The following is a 21,040-nucleotide window of genomic DNA, read 5'->3' on the forward strand; positions in this document are numbered from 1 at the left end:
GACCCGGCCACAGCAGCGCCAGCGTGCCCTGTCATATCCCCAAAGCCCGGAGCACCAACATGCGGGATGGCGAGTGTGGAGGCAGCCGCCGAACACGAACGAATCCTGCGGGAAATCGAGAGCACAGACACGAACTGCATCGGTCCCACGCTCCGGTGAGTTGTGGTTCTTTTAGCGGGGAGTTGCTGCTCATTACACCGAGTACGAGGCTCTGTGTGCGGCTTGCGTCAGTAGAGGGAGTCGGTTAGCATCTGGTTAGCTTCAGGTTAGCCGATCTCAACTCTTCAAACTTAAACAATCTTTAGGCAATTATTGGAAAACTGACTGTTCATTTCTGTCTGAGCGGCCCATTTGACATCACCGTTAGTATTTTTTTACGGACTCACATTTGCATTTCAGACATTTAATTTTTTTTTCCAGGAAATGCTAACTTGTTGTCCATGGGAATTTGCCAAAGTTGTGCTAATGAGCTAATGTGGCTAACATGATTGGGATTCAGATCAGGTCATGTTTTTGACAGGTGAACTGCGCCGCTTTTGTCTTGGTTTTATTCCAAATTTGTACGAATTTAAACCTCAGTTTTACTTGAGTTTGACCCAGTACTTGAATAGTTACAAAATTAGGTTCAAATTGACAGTTTTGTTGTGTGTTTATTCCTCACAGAACAGTCTTTGTCAGTGCACTTATTTGTAGGGAAGACAGTGGTGATTGTATTGAAGCAATTTAAAACTCAATATCCGACACTACTACTACTACTACTACTACTACTACTACTACTACTACTACTACTACTAAGGGAAACTTAAAGAATAAAATGCAGTATCTCAAAAATAAATAATTAAATCCCTTCTAGTAATACTGTCTTCAGCAGTTCTGGTTTAGTCCTGGTTTACTTCTGGTTTGGGTCCTGTTTAGTCCTGGTTTAGTCCATGTTTTAGTCCATGTTTAGGCTTTTCTTTAGGCTTTTCTTCAGTCCTGGTTTAGTTCTGATTTGGTTCCTGTTTAGTCCTACTTTGGTCCTAGTTTAGTTCTTGCTTGTCTGCTCCTTATTTAGTTCTGGTTTAGTTCCGGTTTAGTAATTTCTTTACTCCTTGTGTAGTTCTGGTTTAATCCTGGTTTAGTCTTGTTCATTTTGTTCTTGTTTAGTCCTGGTTTTGTTCTAGTTTACTGGTTTAGTCCTTGTTTAGTCCCTTTTTTTAGTTCTGTTTAGTCATTGTGTAACTCTGGTTTAGTTCTGGTTTAATGCTGGTTTAGTCCTGTTTTATGTTATTGTTTAGTCCTGGTTTTGTTCTAGTTTACTGGTTTAGTCCTTTGTTTAGTTCTTGTTTAACTCTGACTTAGTCCTAGTTTGGTTGTGGTTTTCAGAGTTTCTGGTTTCAAAGTCTGCCTCTTCATGACATATCATCCTATTAAGGCAATAACAGCATAAGCTATAAATATAACTTGTTTATCCTGTTGTAGTTTCCCATGACATAAAATGAGATGCCTTGAGTATTTTATAGTATGTTGGGTTCCATGTCTAAATATTGTCAGATACGTTTTATGACTTCTGTGATGTAATCTTTCTGTTTACTCAAAGCAAACAAAAAGTCTGCATTTGTGAGGGTGCATTTCATACTTTGGTGGATGAGTACAAAGCGAGTTACTAAAGTTTCATTGAGAGAAGTGATATTGATACTAATTCTTTTCTTGTAAAGGGCCCATATTATGCCATTTTCTAACCTGTTATAATGTTGTTTTGCATCACAAACAGACCTGGAGTTATGTTGTTGTGTTTAATTGACACATGTTTAACACCAAACCCTGAATATTTCCACTGAGTTCTTCTCTCAAACAGAAAATACTCTGTTCCATCTTGTGAGGTCATCAAGTAGTAGTACAAGAAGTGCTTCACTGTGTTCTTAAACTCCATACACCTTCACTAGAACCATTTAGATGATTTCAACCCTAGGGCTGGGTATCATTTAGAAGTTATCGATACGATACATACCTCGGTACACAAGCCATGATACGTATCTCGATACAGTGAGCTTTCGATTCGATATAATTCAATATGATATATTTTAAACCGATTCAATACAGTTCAGTAAACAAATGCAATCAGAGATATCAACCTGATCCCCCATGAGGCATCAGTGGGTCAGTTCATCACCACAGAAGCAGCTCATGAGGAGTCCAGCCCATATCACATGATCATTATATCCACAATGTAATGTGTGTATGTGTACAGGCCCATGAACACTTGTGTGATATTGGTCACACATGAGATTGTCTGGGTTTACTAGTGTGGAACCAAAATGTCATTTTCATGAGTTGTGGATATGTTAGTTGTGTGACTGTAGATCAGTGTGTTGTGTATCACCAGAAAAACAAGAAATGGAAATTATTTTAATTCCAGTTAGAATTTTAATGGCATACACTGAAAGAGAAAGGAACTGTTCTAATTAGTGATTATATCGAAAACTATGAATATTTTACTATACAAATGCACAGAATTATAAATAGATCATTTTTCTGAGATTTTCGAGACCACTCCCGTCACTGTAGCTCGATCCTTCTCGGAGTTATGGCCAAAAATGCATATTTGACCTTGGTTACCTTGACCGGTTTCAACCTGTAACATCCAGTGTACCCTGGTTATGTGTGTGCCAACTTGTGTGATTATTGGGTGAATATTTTAGGCCGCAGATGGTTCAGAAATTGTCGTAACTGCCTGTCCTTTACAATGGCGTGACCTTTCAATTGACCCGTGTGACCTCAAATGAACTCACATCGTCACCAAACGTTTTTTGCGGCATCAGGCAGTGGGGCTTGACCCACGTACCAAAGTTGGTGACAGTTGGTCCATAAATGGCAGAATTATCGTGGGTGGACAGACACACACAGACACACACACACACACACACACACACACACAGACACACACACAGACACACACACAGACACACACACAGACACACACACAGACACACACACAGACACACACACAGACACACAGGGTGAATACAAAACCTGGTCAACCCTTCGGGGACCAGGTAATAATAAAGCCTTACTCATGGCTGTCTTTGTTAAACCTCTTCTTGTGCAAAGTTCATGAAACACACCCATTTTAATCATCAAGACAGTGAATATGTCAAATGTGTTTCATAAAAAGTTTCCTTCCTCTAAATGAACAACAAAGGTGTCGTGCTGTAACAAATTAATTTAGTAAAATATACCAAAAAGTATTATTGGAGATATATCAATACTGCAGTCCACGATATCGATACTGTATTATCACATTAAACGATATGATATATTTTCATATTTTTGCATGTCCCTATTTAACTCTGGAATTGCCAATCTTTACTGAACTAAAGGTAAAAGGAGCTGTTCACTTGAAAACTAAAGCTTCATAACATCACAAAGAGGGACAGCATTTTCAGTTTTGCCAATGTAGACAGACTAATAATAAAGAGTTACTCAAACATGTATGAATGAAACAAAACACAACTCCAGGTCTGTTTTTAGAAGGTAACAGCATTATAACATGACTTAAAGCTCACAGGAGTCCATTTTTGTGTAACAGGACCTTCAAATACCTGTTGACACTCAATATTAACTGGTATCAGTGAAGAATGGAAAATGACACTTATTTCCTTAAAACATTTAACGTATTACACAGGAGATCCAGTTGTGTTATATAACTGTTATTTATCCTTCGCATCACTATAGAACAGCTTTGTGTGACTGTAACCTCAAACATCGTGAGACGTTCTAGGACAAAAATCAGCCTGTCATTACATCCAATAGACGCATCAAGAATTTTAGACTTCCAGTCATTGCACAATTCATACTGGGAAGGATTTTCTGAAAAAGTGAGCATCAAACCTCCATGTTTGTTTTCCCAGTGGGATATGACTATTGACAAAGTCAATCTTTTCAAGTCTTTTGAACCATATCACTTTTGTTTCTGGTTCTGATATCATCATATTTTAGTTTTGGGATTCAGACATCGTAATTGTGTGGTTGTTGGATCCTAACAGCGGAAAACGGCTCGAGAAATTTGTTTGTGAACTCCATAAATGCAAAAGAGAATCAGAACTGTGTGACTGCAAACCTCTGTTCAAACTGTTTCCCTTCCCAACGGAATTGAAAAATAGTGAAAGGTGAAGGCGATGGGCAGGATTGATCCACAGGAAGGACCAAAAAGGTAAACTTTGACTGACTAAATCATCCCGAGTTTGCAGAGAACATTTTGTATGTGGAGCGACAACAAAGCAGATCCCGTTTGTTAAGTGAGAGGTGCAGAAGACAAACAGACTGAGCTGCACTTTCTTGTTCTTGTGGTTTTACAGCAACATCACGTCTTGGTCACTTTGCAGTGGAAGGTGTTTATGGCGAACAGTTGGTGCCTTTCACTTTGGCGTTGACTTTTTAAATTTGCAACTAAGGTGGAGTGAGGGATCGGGATTTTGCTTTGAAGCCCATCTCTCGAGCCGTTTTCCCGTGTTAGGACATTCCACAACCGCACAATTGCGATGTCCAAATCCCAAAACTAAAATATGACAATATCAGAACCAGAAACAAAAGTGATATGGTTCAAAAGACTAGAAAGGACTGGCTTTGTCAATAGACGCATCCCAATGGGAAAACAAACATGGAGGTTTGATGCTCACTTTTTCGGAAAATCCTTCCTAGTATGAATTGCGCAATGACCGGAAGTCTGAGATTCTTGATGCATCTTTTAAACCAGGATATCAGCTTTATCTATATCATTCTTAGAGTTAGCGTTAATTTTATTTGAGCATTTTTAAAAGAAGGTACGAAGGCACAACATATAGTCTCCATACTCTCAGAACATGTACATTTACCAAAGAAAGAAGAAGAAATAAAAAAAAAAGAGAACAAAAAAAAGTACATTATAGTGTATCTTTAGACCTTAAACATTAGATAAATTAGGTCAAAAAAAAAAAAACAAAAAAAAAAAACACATACACATTACAAATACACACAGATTTATAATATATTATCAATAAAACTTTTTAATTACAATTCATTAATATATGCTTTCCTGGTGGTACGTCTCTGAAAAAAAAAATGTGTTTAATATTTGCACATTTTATATCTCTAAGTGTATCATGGAACTGATATCCCATCCAGCAAATTGCAGGACACCTACTTTCTTTGTCTTTTAAATGTTTATGAGGACATTCAGTTCCATTCCAGTTTATTTGATTTATTCATGTTATTATTATTAATGTGTCAGTAGAAACCTTTGTAATCTTGAGTTGTACAAACAGGAAGAAGGAAATGACAATGGAGGAAAGTCAGCTATTTTTGTGTTCTCTTGAAATAAAATAGAATGTGCAGTGTGTGAGGGGTCATTCCACGTCAAATCTCCAAATGCCCCCACTCGACCATCTCTTTTCAGTCTCTTGACTAAAAAAAATCTAGGAGGTTCACACACTTTCCAATGGGAAAAGTCCAAAATTTTAGCTCCCAACTCCTTATAATTTTGTCATTAAAAATATTTTGTCAACTTCCCCCTGACCTGTTTTGAGCAGAGTTTTCCCAGGAGCCACTTTCAGGTTGCTGTATCTAAAAACAAATTAAGGTTGGTCCTTCAAATTTTCAAGGGTTAAAATTTGGCAGATGTACTTGTAGAAATATGGACTTTTACACATGTGCTTTTGATTTATCGCAGTTTTCTGGGGGCTTGAATTTGCTTGAAAATTCTACTCTTCAAATATGAGGGCATCTTTGAAGGACTGTGGAAAGTGCAATTTCAAAGACGGAGGTTTGATATTGAACATACACCTTCCCACACTCACTGTGGACTTTGTATTTTAAAACTGACCCTCTGTGATGAAAATCTACAAGATATTAAGTGTTAAAAATGAAAAAAAAAAAAAACAAAACAAAACAAAAAAAACATTTGGTGCCATCTTTACCATGTGATACCAAAACAATGACAGCACCCACCAACATAAAATGGACAGTTTTAGAAAGACTACATGTCTGTTTTTAACATATCCAAAATTTGTGATGGTGTTCTGACTTATTTTCACAGAAGGTGTATGTTCAATATCAAACCTCTGTCTTTGAAATTGCACTTTCCACGGTCCTTCAAAGATGCCCTGATATTTGAAGAGTAGAATTTGTTAGCAAATTCAAGCCCCCAGAAATCTGTGATAAACCAAAAGCACATGTGTAAAAGTCCAGATACATCTGACAAATTTTAACCTTTGAAAATTTGAAGGACCTGCCTGTATTCACTGTATTTACTAGAGCTGGGTATCATTAAGAAGTTGCCGATATGATACATATCTCGATACACAGGCCACGATACGATATATATCTCAATACAGTGCACTTTCTGTTCGATACGATATATTTCAATTCAATTTGATACAGTTCAATACAAAATAAAGGCTAAATCATGACTGTGATACTGAAAGTCAAAAGTGAAGTTAAACCACTTCTTGTGCAAAGCTTATATGAAACACAAACATTTTAATTATGAAAGGAAATATAATATACAGGAAAGCTTAATTGCAATTAGAATGGAAGCAATTAGCAAATCTGATGAACAAGACTAAAACGCAAACAGCTTATTCTGCATAAAAACTGTTGAGTTTGTAGTTTAGACCAACTGTAAATTAATATATGTAAAGTAGAGCTGTTTAATGTCATACTAACATTGACCAGAATCCAATTTATTAAAACATAAATCGCAAAATTCACACGTAGGTTTGAACGAGAGAAAAATAACGAAGAGGAAAACAAACTATGATGTGTTCTTTTTCAGCACAAAGTCTCAGAGTTTCCAGCTGCTTTCAAAACTCGGCTGGTCTAATTTCAGAGCATCGGCCTCTAAATATATCCCCTAAGAGAGATCTCACAAGTACGAGAGGTGACGGTGCTGTAAGCCAGAGCTGTCAAAACTAATACACTCTAATGTACTCTTTACACGGGTGTCAAACGAAACGAATGTAGTTTGCTCATCACAAATGGACCTGGAGTTGTGTTTTGTTTAATTTACGCGTGTTTAACACACAAACACACCTGCAGATTTAGACTCAGTTCTTCTCTCAAAGTGAAAACACCGTCCGTCCCACCTTCTGATGTCAGGTTGTAATACAAGAAGTGCTCCACCTGGTTTAGTCCTGGTTTGGCGGCACGATGGCTGAGTGGTTAGCACTCATGCCTCACAGCAAGAAGGTTCTGGGTTCGATCCCCGGGTCGCCCGGGACTTTCTGTGTGGAGTTTGCATGTTTCTCCCCGTGTCTGGATGGGTTTCCTCCAGGTGCTCCGGTTTCCCCCATCAACCCAAAACATGCTACAGGTCTCCAGAACAGTTGATAGTCAAGGTCAGTTAAATACAATCAATTCAATCATTGTGTCCTTAGGCAAAACACTTCACCCACATTGCCTAGTATGAAAGTGGTGTGTGTGTGTGATGGTGGTGGTGGTCAGAGGGACCGATGGCCCGAGTGGCATGGCAGCCATGCTTCTGTCAGTGTGCACCTGTGGCTACAATAGTAGCTTACCATCACCAGGTGTAGAGTGAATGAATAATACTGAATAATGCTGTGTAAAGCATTTTTGGGGACAGAACATGTGAAAGCGCTATATAAATAAATAAAGACTTACTTACTGGTTTAGTCCTGGTTTAGCTCTGGTTTAGTCCCGGTTCAGTCACTTGTTTAGTCCTGGTTTACCCCGGTTTAGCCCTGGTTCACTCCCTTGTTTAGTCATGATTTAGCCCTGATTTAGCCTTAGTTTAGCTCTGGTTTAGCTCTGGTTTAGTCCTAGTTTTGTTCTGGTTTAGGCCTCATTTAGTTCTGTTTTAGCCCTCGTTTAGTTCTGGTTTAGCCCTCGTTTAGCCCTCGTTTAGTTCTGTTTTAGCCCTCGTTTAGTTCTGGTTTAGCCCTCGTTTAGTTCTGGTTTAGCCCTCGTTTAGTACTGGTTTAGTTCTAGTTTAGCTCTGGTTTAGTCCCAGTTCAGTCACTGGTTTAGCCCTGGTTTAGCCCTAGTTTTGTCCTGGTTTTGTCCTGGTTTCGTCCTGGTTCGTCCTGGTTTCGTCCTGGTTTAATCCTGGTTTCGTCCTGCTTTACTCCTGCTTTAGTCCTAGTTTCGTCCTGGTTTACTCCTGGTTTCGTCCTGGTTTCGTCCTGGTTTACTCCTGGTTTCGTCCTGGTTTACTCCTGGTTTCGTCCTGGTTTACTCCTGGTTTCCTCCTGGTTTCGTCCTGGTTTACTCCTGGTTTCGTCCTGGTTTACTCCTGGTTTCGTCCTGGTTTACCCCTGGTTTACTCCTGGTTTCGTCCTGGTTTAGTGCTGGAACAGATATCAACTTCCAAATATCGGCCCAGCAGATATCCCAATTGATTGGTCATACTTGGGCCAGAAAGTCTCAGAATGTTTGACTTTTATTTACACAAAGTTCTTCTCTAGTTTCTTGAGAGATAAATAACAGCTACAGAACATGTTTGGATCAGTTTTGTCTTATTTTATTTCTGTTTTAGGGAAATGATAAATGCAGTTGTCAGTCTCAGAGCCAGCAGCGTAATGTTGACCCTGCTCTTGTAACATATGTTTACAGCAGCACATTTGACTTGGAAAAAAGGGGACAGAGCGTTCTTTCCTTTTTCAACGTCTGTGTGCTGAAATTTGCTTCTGTAGCTTCACTTCCAGTTATGTAAGAATGACAAATATTGCACAATAAATCTTAAAGTTACTCCAGCAAGTTTTGTACAAACAAAGTTATATCTGAACTTTGACCCATTTAGTGAATTTCAGAGCATCCTCGGTCCATGGCTTCAGAGCATCCACAGTCCATGGCTTAGACCTGGTTTAGACCTGGTTTAGACCTGGTTTAGACCTGGTTTAGACCTGGTTTAGACCTGGTTTAGACCTGGCTGGTTCAGTCCCTGGTTCAATCCCTGGTGTAGACCTGATTTAGTCCTCCTTTAGCCCTGGTTCAGTCCCTTATTCAGTCCTGGTTTAGCCCTGGTATAGGCCTGGTTTAGTCCTTGGTTTAGTCCTAATTCAGTCCTTGGATGAGTCCTGGTTTAGTCCTGATTTAGCCCAGGTTTAGCCCTGGTTCAGCCCTGGTTCAATTCCTAATTTAGTCCCTGGGTTAGTCCTGGTTCAGCTCTGGTTTAGTCCTTGTGTAGTCCATGGTTTAGTCCATGGTTCAGTCCTTGGTTCAGTCCTGGTTTAGCCCTGGGTTACTTAGTCCTAGTTTCTGTCTAGTTTAGTTTGGTTCTGGTTTAGTCCTTAGTTCAGTCCTTGGTTTAGCTCTGGTTTAGTCCTAGTTTAGCCCTGGTTTACTTCTAGTTCAGTCCTGGTTCAGTCCTGGTTCAGTCCTGGTTCAGTCCTGGTTCAGTCCTGGTTCAGTGTGTATCAGTAGTGTATTAGGGAGTGCCTGTAGCTGTGAGCTCCTCCCTGCTGACTCATCTAAGAGCCTCTTTAACTTCTGCATTCGTCCACTCACAGTGTCAGCTCTTCATCAGGCTTTTAACTTCACGTTATGAGAATACTGTTTCCTCTGCAGCCACTTCTCTTTTTATTTAGTTTCTTTTGCCATAAAACAAACTGAGAATCTTCACTTAATTAAAGGGCCCATATTCTATTTTCTGATGTCTGTTGTCTGTTGTCAGATGTAGTTTCCTGATCACAAACAGACCTGGAGGTTGTGTTTTGGTTTCATTCAGACATGTTTAAAACCCTCTGACAGCCTTGGAGACCATTCATGTCCATTTTGCTAACTTCTTTTTTCATGTGTTATGTTGCAGTTAGAGCTATGAAACATTCCAGAAAATGTTATTTTTGATCAAATGTTAAAATGGCACCTTCAGCTCTCATCTTCAGCTCTGACGTCAGCCCTCCCATCTCTGTGCTACAGTTTTGGCCTACGCTGGTCTCCTTCAGAACCAAACATGTCCCATTGACTTCCATTATAAACTCACTTTTTCAGACTGCTGTAATAAAGACATTTTATCATGTAATATCATGAAATACCATCTCAACTTAAGCTTCTGGGTTGAAAAATTGAATATTTTGACATTTTTCATGAAGTGGCCCCTTTGGACCCCCAGGGGCCCCTATGCTTTTTTATATGGAAGTTCATCTGAAGCTCTCCTCTTATTGCAGGCCTCTGTGTAACAGTGAAACAGATGATTGGAACTTAAATGGTCTGGATGTGTTGGGGAGGAGTCAGGGCAGTGGGCTGAATGTGTTTGAAAACACATTTGTGTGTTGAAGAAGGTATCAGGATGGTCCAGTGGACACACAGCCAGCAGCATCATTATGACCCTGCTTTTATAATGTATCTTTACAGTAACACATTTGACTTGTTTTATTTCACTAAATGTTGTAAATGTTGTTCAGTACTTTGGTAAGCTTTGGCCGTTTTAAATGTACTGTACAAATAAATTAGATTAGATTTGATTTGATTTGACTTGGAAAAAAAAGTGTTCTTATTGCAAGTGACTTTGTTTGTACGGGCTTAGTCAAAGTAAGCCTGCCTCTCCTCCTGTCATCTCATCACTTTACCTCCAGCCAGTCTTCTAAGCCCTTTTTTGTTTACAGTTCATGTAAATTTAAAACAAATTACATTCCTTAAAACATCTAAGTCCTGAAAGGCCGTGTAATCATGAGGACGTGCTCACATGTATACTTTGCATGTGACACTAAGCCATGATAAATGCCAATGGGATAAGAATGAATCTGCTGCTCTACAAAACACATTAATGCACCAAAATCAGTGTTGTAATAAATGATTAACATATGTAATGGTCTAATAACATCAACTCAAATGATTCACTTCACACTTTTATTTTTGAAAATGTAGCATTTTTTATGTTTTTACAGCTAGAACAATGGTGACTTTTACACATTAAATGGCCCCTATCCACAGAAGTTACTGTATTTTTCGGACAATAAGTCGCACTTAAATTTATTTTATAATATGAGAGACCAGGAACCGACATTTCATCAAAGGCAAGTTCTAGTAAGAGTAAGAATAAGTAAGAACAATAGAACAGAGAACAACACTGTTAAAGTCACATCAACAACAGTTCTTCAGATAACTATAGCATAAACAACAGAACAGAACAAGTTGACCAAATTCTCGATTTCACTCCAAATCACTAAATCCATTCCATTCTTCATCCTCTGTGTCACTTCTGAGCAACTCCCATAGAACTATAATTATTAGAGATGATTTGCAACTCCGCAACCTCCGGAGGTAAACAGAGCTCCACTTCCTCTTCTGCGTAGCTGTTGTCAGACTCAGCATAGACCACCCAAAGCATGAAAAAAAGTGCGTCTTATAGTCCGAAAAAATATGGTAGATGATTTCTTGATCTGTTTGGATAGAAGGCAAGTAGACAAAAGATTTGAGCCGTTGAAAGTATAAAAAATGTAAATTGAGTCTTATTTTATAGCACTTTAATGTAGCAAACCAATTGTCTCACGAAGAGCACAAGTATGACCAAAAAATACAAACAAACCCTGCATGTTTAGGCTGAGTTCTTCTCTTAAACAGAAAACACAGTATTTGTGATGTCATGTAATACAGGAAGTGCTCCACTGTGTTTTTAAACTCCGTACACCTTCACTCTTTTTTAGTATTGTTTTGCATAACACCTGCTGTAAGTACAATTATCATGTTTTTAAAGGGGCTGTGCACAAGCCTCTACACTAACTTTTTTTTTTCAGGAGCACATGTGTCCCTCAGTTAAAACTTTTAAGAGCACAGAAAAAAACAAGATTTTCATTTAGAAGATTTATTACAGCACAGAACACTACAACAGCAACTTAACTGAATGAATCTTATACAACAAAACTAAAGAATTATGACTTAATTATGATGTACTTTCCTGCATGACTGCTCGCAGTTGGGTTAGACCCTTGAATCTGCTCAAGGTTTCTTCCTACTAACATACTAGCTAACTTGTGTTGTAGTCAAGACCGCACTATTCGAGACCAAGACCTATCCGACTGAGACGAGAGCAAAACTTTTAAAGGTTGATTCTGAGGCAAGATCAAGACCGTCTTTGTAAAATACAAATAAATGTAGAAAATAGCAGTTATTTTGGCACACACAGTACTGTGCAAAAGTTTTTGGCAGGTGTGAAAAAATTCTGTAAACAAAGAAAAAGAAAAATCTAAATCAAATCAATATTTGGTGTTACTACATTTTGCCTTCAGTCCTACATCAGTTCACACAAAGGGGTACACACAAGGTCAGGGAGTTTGTAGGATTATAGTCACGTGTATGGTCAGCCATTTATACCAAACAGGTGGTAATGATCATCAATATCACACGTAGGTTGGATCACAGTCAGTAGCTGAAACAAAAAGAGCTGTATAGGAAGCTTAAAACTGGGTGAGAAACAGCCAAACTCTGCTTCCAAGGTGAGGTTGTGGGACAATCTCATGTCGCAGGTCATACACCATGGCAAGACTGAGCACAGCAACAAGACACAATGTAGTTCTACTGCATCAGCAAGGTCTCTCAGACTGGGGTTTCAAGATGTGCTGTTCATGTTCTATTGAAGAAACACAAAGAAACAGGCAACGTTGAGGATTGTAGACGCAGTGGTCGGCCAAACAAACTTAGTGCAGCAGATGAAAGACACATCAAGGTTATCAGCCTTCGGAATCAGAAGCTGTCCAGCAGTGCCATCAACTCAGAACTGGCAGAAACCAGTGGGACCCAGGTACACCCATCTACTGTCCAGAGAAGTCTGGCCAGAAGTGGTCTTGTGACTACAGGCAACAGTGAAACATAGTGGAGTGTTTCTTGAATGTTTGGGGCTGCATTTCTGCAGTTGGAGATTTGGTCAGGATTAATGGTTCTCAATGCTGAGAAATACAGGCAGATACTTATCCATCATGCGATACTATCAGGGAGGCGTATGATTGAGCCCAAATTTATTCTGCAGCAGTACAACAACCCCAAACATACAGCCAAAGTCATTAAGAACTATCGTAAGTCTAAAGAAGAGCAAGAAGTTCTGGAAGTGATGGTCTGGCCCCCACAGAGCCCTGACCTCAACATCATCTAGTGTGTGTGGGATTACATGAAGAGACAGAAGGATGTGAGGAAGCCACATTCACAGAAGATCTGTGGTTAGTTCTTCAAGATGTTTGTAACAATGTACCAGCTGAGTTCCTTCAAAAACTGTATGCAAGTATACCTCGGAGAATTGATGCTCTTTGAAGGCAAAGATTGGTCACACCAGATATTGAGTTGATTTAGATTTCTCTTTTGTTCATTCACTGCATTTGTTGATTGATGAAAATAAATGATTAGCACTTCCATTTTTGAAGGCATTCCTAGTTTACAGCATTTTTTCACACCTGCCTGTAACTTTTGCACAGTACTGTATATATTATTGTTTTTATAACACTATCCTCTTTCTATTTGATTAATGTTCATTTAGCCAAGCAAACTGTACTGCACTGAAACACTCTGTGCCCCTTTTTGGACCCTCACCCACAGTTTGACAACCTCTTCATTAATCCTACTTCCACTGGCACTTTACACAAAACTGCTTCCAAGTGAATCAAGTGGGTAGGATTTTTATACCTGTTTTTTCAAATTCCAAACTAAAGTTACATTCTTAGTGGTGTTGCGGTGGTATTTACCAGCCTCTGCAAAATGCACATTGTGCCCAACACTGATTTATTCGGCATTTTATTAGGTCAACTTCAGCCCACATGTCGCAGTAGGCCTGCTGTGTATAGTAGGACCGAGTTCAAATGAGCTTGAGTCTGAGATGAGACCAAGACACCTTGTTGAAGGTGGGAGTGACTTTGCCCTGTGTTTTAAAGTGGAGTTTGTTTGCTTGTATGAGTGACATCGGTCACACGGAGCTCATATGGGCCTATGTACGGTTCAGTTGAGCTCGCGCTGGACAATCGTGCCGCGCTCTGGTGCGATCCGTGCTTGGCCGCAGTAATGTTTGATACATTTCAGAACATTTAACTTGTCACGTTCCCTCTGTGCCCAGGGCTGTCCTTATTGTGGGCTGCAGGCATTCCTCCTTTGCACGTCAAAATATCTGCTTGCAAATGCGAGTGACTTGGGCACACTGTTGAGTCATGGCTGTATGCAAATATGTCCCATTATAGCTGCACACTTGTGAAAATTCTAATTTGAATAAACACAAAGTAGATCACAAAGGCTGCAGTGCTTGACAAACCATAAGCTCCTCCACGAACTACAAAATCTCCAGTCTTATTGTGCGTAAAAACTGCTGACCCTGTAGTTAGGAACATTTCAGAACATGTTTGTAGAGGTCTGTGTGTCAGATGGCCTCCCCATGTCTAACCCTGTACAAACATGTTCTGAAATGCGATTCTTGTATTCGTTTGTCAGTTCAGATTTGTTTAAAATGTGGGATGTGTTTAAAATGTGAACTTTGAACGGAATCGTATTATTAAAGTTCCTCTATTACACAAAATTGACTCTTGTGAGCTTTAAGCCATGTTAGAATGTTGTTAACTCATTTGAACAGACCTGGAGTTGTGTTTTGTTTCATTCACACATGTTTATTATCAGTCTGTTTACATCTCCAAAGCTCAAAATGCTCTGTTCCACGTTGTGATGTCATGTAGTGGTGTTTTTCCAAGTTAACGGCTTCTTTTACCTTTTCTTTAGTAGAGATTGGCAATCCCAGGTCTGAAATCATCCGAATGATACTAGTCAAGGTGTATGGAGTTTCCGTTGGAGAAAAGAACTCAGCCTAAATACGCAGGGTTTGTGTTTTAATGTGTTAGTGATGAGGAAACAACTTTATAAATCAGTTATGTTGGACCTTTGTGATTAGCAATTTGTGTTTCAATCACAATACTTGCCAGAAAAATGTCATAACATATTTTTCTATAAATGGTGCAGCTCTTCTCTTAGCAACTATAATAAAACCTTGTGTTCCTGGCTCTTCCATTGTGTGAAACGGTGACTTCATCCCTCTGTTATAAATACCCCTCTGGTTTATTTCTCTTCTGTCTGGAGTCTCTCTCTCTCCGGCTTCAGCTCAGTGTTTGTTTGTGTTGTGACAAAGGCTCCTGGTGCGTCTCCATTGTGCTTTGGGTTGAGGGCATTTCCTCCAGAACAGGAAGTGCCCCGAGACAGGTGAGGAGGGGCTGGAAAACCCCACAGATAGTCTCTAAAAGCAGGAGCAGATCAGAGAGCGATGGCTGATTCAGGACGGTGCCGGACTTGCCTGGGCAGCAGTCGATTCTACATCCTGTCTGAATCCATGTAGGTCTGGAATTGGACCGTAGAGACTAAAAAACCTCTTTAGACCGACTGAAGAAGTGGACTAAGCGAGTATGACATCACCCACAGCGTTCGACTCCAGTCACATGAAGCTCATCGAGGCGAGCGGTTACAGGAACGAATTTGGAGCCATTTCCATAAAAGAACAAAGATTTATTTACTGACAAAATAGCGAAGTAACAACACCAGGATCACGTAGAGCGGGTTAATACAAACGTTTTAAGACCGAAATGGCGAGGCTCACAGCAGCAGTTACAGAAAGCAGTAATGTTTTTCGTCGATGCAGCTCACTTTTTTGGAACATGGTGTCTTGCGGGTTAGCTATGTCCATTTATACATACAGTCTATGGTCCAAACTTTAGACGGTCCAACCACAGCTGCTCATTTGTGTTACGTGTCACTCAAATGCCGAAGACATCTCTCCAAAGCTCTTGTATCTTTCAGAACAAAATGTATAACTAAGCAGGAGCTCAGTTGGTAGAGCGGTCGTCCACTGATTTGAAGGTTGGCGGTTTGAATCCTGCTCTCCACACAAACATCATTGTGATTCCTTCCTAAAATAATCGCATAAGTCATTTTTTCAAGTTTTTCAGAAAAAAACATATTTACCCAAAAGTTGAAATGATGATTTCATTCAGAAAGTATGTAACAAATGATGGTACTTGGCATAATAATATATTGGCATTGAACATGTGGAACTGCCCCCTAGAGGTGGTAATCTAGAGATGCTCCTGTCAAAAAGAGAGCACTTCTGGATTCACCATCTTAAAACTCTTACTCCTCATGGACTGAATGTGGAGTTTGATTTAAGATGTTTTTTGTGATAGACTGAAACTATTTCTGTATTTTATAAAATGTTTTTTTATGTAAACTGTTGTTTCTTGTTGTAGAGTGGGCTGAACTCACTGGGTGACCTCACTTTGGGACCTCCCATTCATTGAGGGGGTATATGGGCACCTGGGCTGGCAACCATTTTGTGTGCTGTGGTCCAAGACAAGAAAAATATCTGATGAAGGCTTTTTTTGCCGAAACGTTATTTTGTTAATAAATAAGTATTTGGACATCGGCCAACCGAGTGTGCTATGCATTTTTTCACCCTGACTTGGCATAATAAGAACACTGTTTGTTTTTTATTTAACTAAAAATAAATAAATGACTTGGCATTTTTTAGACCATACCTTTTGTGACATGGGCAGTATGATAACACTTTGCATTGCATGAATATTAATGTCACTTGTTTCATGTTTAGGAAAGGGATACAGGCACTACAAAAACAAACTGATATCTAATGATGTCAGATGTCAACTTTAAAGAAAAATGAATGAGACTTGACAACAACAGTTATGAACATTAAATGTTTTCTCAGCAATATTGGTGGCGAAACACTGCCAAACCAAAAGTTTTTTCCAGCTCTTTTTTCTTTTCATCTGTAAATGTGGCAAGTTGTCATAGATGTGATGGCACTCTTCTGGTATGACATATTTCATTGACTGGAGGTTCTAAAACTTGCTCTCCTTGATTGGCAGAGCATGTGGAAACATCTTACCCAGTTTATTTGTTCATTTGATACCTGAACCCTCTGTGGCAGTTCTTCCCATGCAGAATCTTCTCCAAAGGACACATTGTAATGGACTGTGCCTTCACTGAAAATTGTCTAAGTCATATTTTATTTTGACTTGGGCAAAACAAATCAGCCTAAGTCAAAGTAAAATCGAATAAGAGCAAAAAACATAGAATAGCAACAAATTAATTAAACCAGTAAAATAGATTAAAAATAAATAAAAGACACAGAGGACCACACAACCCACGAAGTGGTAAAAGCCAGAGAGTAAAAGTGGACCTTAAGACAAACTTAATGACTCTCCACTGTGGAGAGTCTTTTAAGGGCAAATTATAGTTCTGTGTCGACTAAACACACACTGCCGCCTTCGCCTTGTCACTGTCGTTTTTGAATTGATGGATCTGCGTCGAGGTCTATATGCTGCAAAGTAATTCACCTCCACAACAACAGACTAATATTTAAAAATAGTGTTCGTGCTTACAAAATGAAGGGTAAAGCAGAGCAGTGGTAGAGCGGACCAGTTACAGCCCTTATTGTCTGTGTCGCATTCCCTTGCTGTCTGTGTTGGTTCGACACGTAGTTGCAAAATTTTGGAGGTGCACGTCGGTCGATGCAGACGCTCTGTGGAGGGGGTACAGAGTTGCAGATGATTTGATGCAGGATCATAAATTGGGCTTTAAGACCCACTTTTACTTTGTTGTGTGTGAATTCCCTTAGTCGTCTACGTAGGATCCATGACAAAGGAGACATTACTGTATTTTCCGCACTATAGGGCACGCTCAAAAGCCTCAAACCCCCTCAAAAAACAACCCACAATCCAGAGCGCCCTAAACACGAATCCAGTCGGGTGTCCCAGCACGACTTCAGTAAACTACAAAGCCGCACCACCCACAGAACACACAAACACACACGGAGCAGACAGAGATCACACAGCGAAAAATACCCACAGACACACTCATCACTCCACGTGGACGAGGAACAGAGGAAGGAACTGATAAAGCGAGTGGAATGTGCCACTTCTAGACACGACTGAACAACTGAGTCACTGCGAACACGCCGACAATCCGTTGGTCCCAGACAGCACCCTCCCTACACGCCACAACTGAACAAAACCCAGAGTCACCGTGAACGCCACAAACAAAGTCCCACTGAGCCATCCAACTGTTGTCTTTCCTTTAAAGTCCGGTGCAGTTTATTTGTGAAAAAAGTTGACAGTGCATCTTATAATCTAGTCCTCCCAATAGTGCGGAAAATACGGTAATTTTGTCAACTGGACAAACGTTTATGTAAGTCGAAAACGTTTCGCATCTCATCCAAGCTGCTTCTTCAGTTCTGGTCAGATCGCTGAAGAACACTGCCTTATATCTGCCTGCAGGAAGGAGGTAACTGCAATGAAAGTCCTCTGAAAATAACAGTCTACTTGTTTACAGTTTCTGTTTGTTAACTTGGCCTATTCACATCTACTGAGTGCAAGGTCCTTCTTTGTTGATTGATTCAGTAACAATGTGCAGTTCCTCAGTCATGTAGATGTTCATGTAGAGTTTTTCCCTTTTTTATGTGTTAGCTGCTGTGTTTGGTTTGATGCAAATGAAACCCACTTTTCTCTGATTGGTTAATCCACCTGTCAATCACACTTTCTGATATCAAGGAGACAGGATACAGCTCCAGATTCAGTCATCTTTGGTCTTTGTAAAGTTTTGTCGGAGCGTGTGGTTCTGGTTGGACAGGGTAAGGCCTGTGCTGTTACTCATATTTGAATGGCGATTGTGATTCCGTCATTTCTGATGGTCCATGATCAGTTGTGGTGTTTTTTTAATGGAGAGTCTACAGCCAACCCTCTGTCAGTGCAAGCAGCGGTTTGGAGCACAGATCAGACTTTGGAGGAAGAAAACGGATAATTTTAGTGTGTTTATTTGCACTAGAGCAGGGGACTCCGAACTGTAGCTCTCCACCCCCTTCCAAGCAGCTCGCCAAGGGATTTCTGAATTATATGTATCGTGCTGAATAACTCAAATTTGATGAGTTAAATGCCTATTAACATTTGTAAGTGTCTCAATTTGATGCCTAACTTTTTGCACAGATAAATGTGTAATGGTTTATATTTTATAGACTGCATCTAACTGTTGTAACCCATCTAAGACTTGCCGTGGCTCTAATATTTACTCAATTTCTTGTGACCGGTAAAAGTAATAGTTCTCTCTCATTTTCGTTTTGTAAAGGGTGCTCACCGGAGGGAAAATGCTGGAGACCCTTGATCTAGAGTGTAAAAATGTTTGCATCTCCTCAGGTCTGTGTACGATGGGCAGGAGCATGGCCTCTTCATGGACAAACTGGACGCTCGGATCCGAAACCACGACCGAGAAATCGAGAAGATGTGTAACCACCATTTCCAGGGCTTTGTGGACTCCATCACAGAACTGCTCAAAGTGAGAGGGGAGGCGCTCAAACTCAAGGTCAGGACCAAAACAAAACTCAAAATGGCCAGTTTTTCATCAAATCAAAATGATATTATTGTATAAAAATTTTAAAATATAATGTGTATTTTTCCCTCTGTCCAGAGTCAAGTCACTGAGACCAACAGACATCTGCAGGAGGATGGGAAAGAGGTGAGCAGCTGCAGTTTTATTAGCACAGAATTTATGAAAATCATAAATGCTAGTCAAGTCGTCCAGGTTGCAGTTATTTGGTGGTCCTGTACTTAAAGCCCAACTGTGTCATTTTTTAGGTAAAAAATAAATTACATTTTGGTTGTGTTCTGTACTGTTCTAAACATAGAACATGTGTCCTTTCAGTGAACAGGCTTGCATCTCCACAAACTAGGCCTCTGCTATTTATTTATTTATTTATTTGGTTTATTTTCATCTGTAGTCCCTGGACAGACTGTAAACATGGTCACCCAAAAACACAACAGTAAGAATTATGCAAAAAAGTGGAATTGCACATATCAGTTAATCAAATCAAGTTTGAGTTATTTGTGTTTTTTAATCTTCAGGCTTTTGAAAAGTTGCAAAATCTGGAAATCGAGGATTATTATGAAACAGGTTTCCTCCTGACTCACTTGGAAAACAGGTTATTGTGCAATTACTATTAGATATCTATACAAATGTAACTGAAGGCAGTTTATACTGTCTTTAAATTATAGCCTATTTTTAGAAGGAAAAAGCAAAGAACTTCCCCTGTCTGAAAGACTAACAGGCTCTGCTCTGACTAAAAAAATAAATAAATAAATTGTAATCATCCAATATGTAGGCAAGGCAAGGCAAGGCAAGTTTATTTATATAGCACAATTCGTACACAAAGTAATTCCAAGTGCTTTACAGAATAAGAAATACATTAAAATCATAATAAAAACAAATCAAAACATAAATAATCATGAAGATTAAAATTAATTAAAAAGAGAGACATAAATTGGAGAGAAGAGTGCGGAATGAAAACCTTTCAGTTATATGCACAGTTAAACAGAAATGTTTTGAGTCTGGATTTAAACAGCATCACAGAAGAGTCTGTCTCACATGTTCAGACTGTTCCAGGTTTTAGCTGCATGAACCTGAAACGCTGACTCCCCTTGTTTAGTTCTGACTCTGGGCACCAGCAGGAGTTGGTCCCTGAGGTCCTCAGAGTGCGAGATGGTTCATATGACACTAACGTGTCACAGATGGACTTTGGTGCTCGTCCATGGAGAGACTTGTACACAAGCAGAGCTGCTTTAAAGTCTATTCTCTGAGGCACAGGAAGCCAGTGCAGAGACCTGAGCACAGGACTTATGTGCTCGTACTTCCTAGTTCGAGTAAGGACCCGAGCTGCAGTGTTCTGGATATTCTGCAGCTGTCTCACAGCTCGTTGGAGAGACCAGTGAGCAGACCATTACAGTATCTAACCTACTGGAGACAAATGCATGGATAAGTTTCTCCAAGTCTGATTTAGACAGTAAACCTTTGATTTTTGCTATGTTTTTTAGATGGTAAAAGGCTGCAGATGTTATTGACTTGATGTGGCTGTTAAAGTTAAAGTCTGAGTCCATTATTACCCCTAGATTTCTTGCCTGATTTGAAGGTTTTAGAGCGAGAGACTGGAGGTGACTGCTGACACTGTCCCTTTGTTTCTGTGGACCAAACACTATGACTTCAGTCTTGTCAGAGTTTAGCTGTAGAAAGTTGTTTTGCATCCACACACTGATCTGTTGGATGCAGTGACCAAGTG

General features: G+C 39.7%; 1 protein-coding gene across 1 annotated transcript in view; it reads left to right on the forward strand.

The window, feature by feature from the left end:
• Positions 1-21: 21 nt before the first annotated feature.
• Positions 22-21,040, forward strand: part of exoc6b (exocyst complex component 6B) — a 167,864-nt gene continuing 146,845 nt past the window's right edge. Inside the window, exons 1-3 of the mRNA XM_055156493.1 lie at positions 22-155; positions 19,128-19,293; positions 19,399-19,446. Of these exons, the coding sequence (XP_055012468.1) occupies positions 67-155; positions 19,128-19,293; positions 19,399-19,446 (303 nt within the window). The 5' untranslated portion in view covers positions 22-66. The remainder of the gene's footprint in view (positions 156-19,127; positions 19,294-19,398; positions 19,447-21,040) is intronic.

This window comes from Boleophthalmus pectinirostris, unplaced genomic scaffold (genome assembly GCF_026225935.1).
Source record: "Boleophthalmus pectinirostris isolate CB_2022bp ecotype Guang Dong unplaced genomic scaffold, ASM2622593v1 HiC_scaffold_20, whole genome shotgun sequence".
NCBI lineage: Eukaryota > Metazoa > Chordata > Actinopteri > Gobiiformes > Gobiidae > Boleophthalmus > Boleophthalmus pectinirostris.